We start from the raw sequence: 6,000 nt of genomic DNA on the forward strand, positions 1-6,000 counted from the left end.
CCCTTCCCCTCTGGGAAATGTGTATTAATCAGGAGAATTAATACAACTCCCCTCTGTGGAATTAACAGAGCAAGTCAATTAAGACTTGATCAACTCCACGCCCATTGATTGGGAGTTCAAACAGCGTCAGCCTTGTCTGCATACATCATTCTCTGTGTTAAAAAGCACATCTCTTTTAATCCACTCAGTGACACCGTCACATGCTGACCACTTCATCCTGTGGATTTAATTAATTACTTCAACAACAGATCTGTTCGAGATCACTTTCATTTTCTCCACAACTAGCGACTTTGTCTTACGCTGCAATGATTTGATACAAAGGAGAGAACTAATTAACTAATTTGCTCTTATTGATGGGCTTGTTAGGAAGCCGGGCAGAAAAACAAAAAGACAGTTTTGCATCAGTTTTTCTGAAAAGTTTAGCAGTTGATGTGACATATTGAACTTTATTTATGTACATAAATATTCTATCATATTCATGTAATCAGTCACATAATTTGAAATCAAATGGAAGTGATTTCATCAAAATATTTATATTTATCGCCAGTAAAATGATAATTTAGCTCTTTGCAAGAATTACTTTAATTATTAATCACCCAAATGTCTGTCTCCCAAAGATTTAATTAGTTTGTTAGAAAACAAACCAGAGAACACAGAAAACACTGCTGTTACAAGTAAGAACATTGAAAATTCACAATATCATCTAACTTGATTAAACATTTAAATTTAACCCCGCCCAGAAAACCGCATCAGCAAATTAAGCAGAATCACTTCACTGTGGTCCGGATCTTCTTGGTGAACCGAACTGGTTTTCTGGACCTTTGGTTCTGATTCCCTTTTCCCAGCTGGAATGACTGGGAAAAGCCGTTCAGACCAGTTAAAAGTTCTGATTCAAAGCAAAAAACTCTGTCGAGAAATATTATCCCGGACGAACCCCCAGTTATGCTGCGTCTCCTGGCTGGTCCAGAGAAGTGGCATTCAAGCATATTTTCTGCCAGTCTACCCATGAAAGTAGTACTTTTTAATGAATATTTAGAAATTATTTACTTAAAACAAGCTCCTATATGTTGCTGAAAAGCTATTTGTAAGTTAGGTTTGTCTTATTCCAAGTGTACCGAGATATTTGCACTAGAAGCTAAATAAAAATACTTGGCAAGATTTTGTGTTTTGCAGAGCAGCAAGGATGTAATGACCTTGGTGTTTGTGAAGTCATGTAAGCTTACATTTTCTGTAATACCTCAATGTTTGTGCAACTTTACAGCCTGAACATGTTTATCTAGAGAATATGCTCATTACTGTATCAAGTTAACTGAGACCCGTATGATAAGGACTCTGTGGCAATTGGAAGATTATTACAAAACCCAGTGAAAGGCCACAGCGTTTTAGTGGAGAGGAACCTGTGCGACCCAATCAGATGGATGTGGGCTTGAAGCACTCACTCTGAGATCACGCTAACGAAAGGGGGCAGATGAAAGGAACGGGGCCTTTGAGCTGCTTCCTGTGAGGAGTCATGGGAGGGACGTTAATGTATGCGGCGGTGCCAGAACCTCCTTCAACTGCAGGTGACTAGGGAGCCACCACGTCTTCTTATCAAGGTAGTGCTGAGGTGCCAACTCCCATGCCACTAACACGGCAGCCGGGTAATTGTCTCTCAGCCTGGTTATGTACCCAACGAACACAGCAGCCCTCCTGTCCTATTTGGTGCTCTGTGTGATTTAATGTGACACGTAAGGAAGACAAAAGGCCAGGCTAATTCAATGTAACAAACTTCCCTGGGCAAGGCGTCAACGCAAAGAAAGGGAGCGGCAGCTTTTCCACAGCGTAGCCATCTTCCTTCTATAGTTTCACTTTTCCTCCTCTTGCTCCCTCAAAAAAAATCCAACTGACCTGAAAAGTCAAGATCCTGAATATTTAATGTTTCCAGCTCATTGTACAAATTATTTTGGTCGTCTTGTCATAAATCCTTAAAAACGGAGAAGGAAAGGTGGAAAGTTTTAGATTGTTTTGTGTTGCCCTTTGCATTTACTTCCACCTTGGCAGGTAGATGCTGCCTTTCAAATAGTGACACAAAAGCTTTAACAGTGTGTGTTTTTTGTGCATTAAAAGCCCTTGAGCCCTAAGACTTTTGCATTCATTCTGTTTTTATCACCTGAAATCAGATGTTTGCCACTGCTACCATTGATGTTTCCGCAATAAGGCAGCATGCATGTCTGTGGAGAATAGCGGTGCTCTGAGGAAACACAGAGGAGTACAAAGCAACGCAGCCTGGGGCAATGTGCTCACCTGGGATTCAAGCACTTCTCCTGGTTTGTTTAAGATCCCCTGAGAAAAGTTGCACATAGTCAGAACTACTGTGTGCCTTTGAAGACTGTTTTTTCACTTCCTTACAAGCCATAAAATAAAACATTTTCCTGATAATCTCTAGTTAAAGGGCCTGTAGATGATGAGACTTTTACAGGGTCAATGCTTGAAATCCGTGTTTTCAAGGTTTGGGAAGTCCTTGATTTTGGTATAAATTCCTTGAATGAAAGTACTTCATATTCAAGTTGCTCAGTTTTGCAATTAAGTGCAATCTAACGCTTGATGAAAAGCCTCAATTTGGAAAATGATGAAACCAAATATTTTCAATCACCATTTTTCTTCTCACCGCCTGAAGTTAAATCAAACTAAACTTTTCTTGTTTTAGGTCATTTGAAATGACAAAAATTATTTCTGTTTGCTGAATGCCAAAAATCTTGTTGCAGTGTAATGAATATTTATTATTCCTACTGGTTCAGTGACTTAATGAAATTGCATGTCCCTTTTGTTAAATTAGTGTTTTCCTCTCGGACCTGGCAGGCGCATCGAGTGTGTGAGGGAGACGTTTCAAAACGTAATATTTCAGTTTACCTTACCTCTTCTATAAACTGTACAATACTACAACATAAATATAATAATAACAAATGGCATATAATAATGAATTAAAACAGTATTCAGTTTTCACAGTGTGGTGCTGGAAAAGTTTGAAAACTTACCTTGAAAATGCTTGAAAAGTGCTTGAAATTTAAGGTGGGAAAAGTGTGCGAACCCTGCCTTTAAAGCAGGAGCTGATTTAAGCCGTGATTGACTAAAGAAAGAAAAAAAACCCCACAGACCTGAGGAAGGAAATTAGACTGTACTAATGTTAATTGATTTAATGTGTCCTTTTTATTATAATTCTATTGATTGCCTCTGCAGGGTTTGACACAGAGTGTCACAATAAGAAGCTTTGTTCCTCTTTGCAGAGCTGCTTCAGAAAATGGCAGAGGAGCAGCAGGTCAAAAGCAGCACTCCGATCAAACCTCCTCTCTCTTCGAGCCGGCTGAAACAGTCTTTTAAAAAGGTACGGCACCGTGCCATCGCTAAGTGCTCCGTGTCATTACCAATAAAAGAAACCCGACAGAACCATCTCCCGCAAGATGTCTCCTGGAAAATTTGGCTTTGCTCTTTCAAGGAAGATTTGAAGGTCTTTTATCACTTTGTGGTTATTTCAAAGTCAAGTGTCAGCCGGTAAGTACTTTGTTTTTCTCAGATTTACCAAGAAGAACTCTATAATAAGTGGCCAGAAATATTACACCAGAAAAATAGTATTTTGTTCTAAATTTCATAGTGGAGGTGTTGGTAGGTTGCATTTGTTTTAAAATCTTGCTTGCATGAGTTCATGCGATGCTTCGGTTCTGGTTTCATGACAGTGAATCATCACAGCTGGTGATAGCTGTCTAATTTTGTTTGAAAGGTATCGGGCTCTACCAGCAGGAAGAGTGTGAGAACATAAATAAAGGGGGGGAAAATGCCTGGAGGCACACACCCAGCAGGCAGCCCCTGTTCTCTTAAACAGTCTCCATTGAAGATCTAACAAAAAGACTAAGAGTGGCTGGTTGCTGTCTGTTTAAGGCAGATCAGGGCGCGGCAGTCAAATGTCCACACCCCCACCCAGAAACATAAAGCAGCGCTGATTACAGACTTAATGCCAAACTGTCCGTCTTCATAGATTCTGTTATTTCTGCAGAAAAAACAACATTTTCACCACAATTTGACTTCACAAAGAGAGATTTTCAGTTTTTTTTAGAAGTTATGACACAATAAATAGATTCATTTTGGGATGCAGTGGTTTAACATTTTGCTGTACAATAATAGAAACACATGCCACTGTGATATTAATGAATATTCAATGTTACAATAATCACAGCTAGTTGATGTTAACCTGCGTTTTCTCACTTGTTCAGCCTTCCTGTTATCTGCTCAGTCATGCTCTCTTGGAGCGATGTCTCAAACTGTAGAAAGTACAAATGTTGGTGATTTTTCTTTACAACTTTAATGAAGTGTGGTTATCAACAGCTGTGTTTCCATTACAGATTTGAACAAAACTTTGTCAATATTCATCTACACACAAAAACAGCTTTACGATTGTGGTTTTTCCATTAAATAAAAAACACATTAATAACAAAATCAAAATAATTAAATACACATTTAATAATTATTTATTAAGTTTTTATTGTATTTATTTGGTGATGTATCTTAGAAATTGTCTACTGAATAAATAATTTAATGAATTTTATACACATATTTATTTTATGTGTTAATTAATTTTATCCCTTTTGATCCTCCATAGATTTCTTTTAAGATCTTTTTTTCTTGCAAATTTCTGACTCTACAATGTCAGATAAAATTATAGTTTTAATATCATTAATGTTTGCCTTTATGCATAAACATTTTTTCTAGTGAATTTACAACTTTTTGTGTTTGGTTCTTCCAGATGAAGTATTTGGAGCAAAGGCTGGTGCTGATGGAGCAGCAGACAGCGGCGCTGAGGGAAGAGCGGCAGCAGCTGCTTCAGGCCAACGAAGACCTGGCCCACAACTGCCGACGACTCCAAGCCTCCGTCGACTTTCTCAGGGACCAGGAAGGTGACCGGGAGGAAGAGGCCCGGGTCCGTGACGAGCAGCACCGTGGTGAGGTCACGGCTCTGGAATCCCGCCTGGCCGCGGCTCAGAAAGAAATCGCCAGGCTCAACAATCACCTGCTGAAGCTGAAGCAGGAGCTGGGTATCGCCAGAGCAGCCAGGGACTTCCACAGGAACCGAGCAGCAGGCCCGGCGCGGCCGGCCGGGACCGCCAACAACATCAGCGCCAAGGTCAAACCGAAGACAACCTGGCACAGAGGCCTTCCACGCCCGCACCACCACCCAGCAGTCAGCTCCAATCAAGCCATCAGCTGGCACGGCCGTAACCTCAGCCCCACTAAGGACGAGTGGGAGGACATGAGCGCAGATAGGTAATGATGCCCCTCTCTGTCCCCCTCATTATTTTCAGTCTGTTTGAGCCGAGAGGACGGGCCGTCCGAACGGTGGGGATACGGCATCTAGGGGACAACGTGCATATGCAAAAACCGTAAGCAAACGGCTGATTGAATTTCATTGTCTGTCTAGTTGGTATTCAGAAGCCAAAAACAAGAATGTGAGCAAGAATGATAGAGAGAAGGAGAGAGGAGGGAGAGCCTACTGTCAGATCCTTTGAAATATCCTGGGACGACTTGCTCGGAGCTTATTGACTGAAATTTGCATGCAGAATTAGCCACCTCTCTGCGCAGAGCTGAACCCGTGCCAGAAAAGCCCAGGGATAAGGGGCCGCCGAAGCCTCCACACCTTCCAGTGATGCCATTTTCATGCACTAGTCACGCTACCTCGAAATTGACAGTTTGGCAGTTTGATTTAATTTACTGGTTCTTTGCATATTTACAAACCCCCCCTGACAGCACTAAGGATCCCCCTGCAAGGACCCCTCCCACACACACACGCACGCACACACACACGCACACACACACACACACACATGCGGAGGCTTACCCCACCTTGTGTGTAGTTATGTTGGTTATCTCGTGGCATGCTGGTGTGTGTGTGTGTGTGTGTGTGTGTGTGTGTGTGTGTGTGTGTGTGTGTGTGTGTGTGTGTGTGTGTGTGTGTGTGTGTGTGTGTGTGTGTGT

The 6,000-nt window shown here is 41.5% G+C and overlaps 1 protein-coding gene across 2 annotated transcripts in view; it reads left to right on the top strand.

The window, feature by feature from the left end:
* The window catches only part of cntln (centlein, centrosomal protein), a 136,651-nt gene that overhangs the window by 61,012 nt on the left and 69,639 nt on the right, over positions 1–6,000 (top strand). For both annotated transcript variants that reach the window (XM_015049211.1, XM_015049212.1), the window contains exons 14-15: positions 3,264–3,361; positions 4,775–5,292. In XM_015049211.1, coding sequence (XP_014904697.1) covers positions 3,264–3,361; positions 4,775–5,292 — 616 coding nt within the window. The remainder of the gene's footprint in view (positions 1–3,263; positions 3,362–4,774; positions 5,293–6,000) is intronic.

The sequence above is a fragment of the Poecilia latipinna genome, unplaced genomic scaffold, assembly GCF_001443285.1.
Source record: "Poecilia latipinna isolate Pla-1442-1.1 unplaced genomic scaffold, P_latipinna-1.0 Scaffold934, whole genome shotgun sequence".
Lineage (NCBI taxonomy): Eukaryota > Metazoa > Chordata > Actinopteri > Cyprinodontiformes > Poeciliidae > Poecilia > Poecilia latipinna.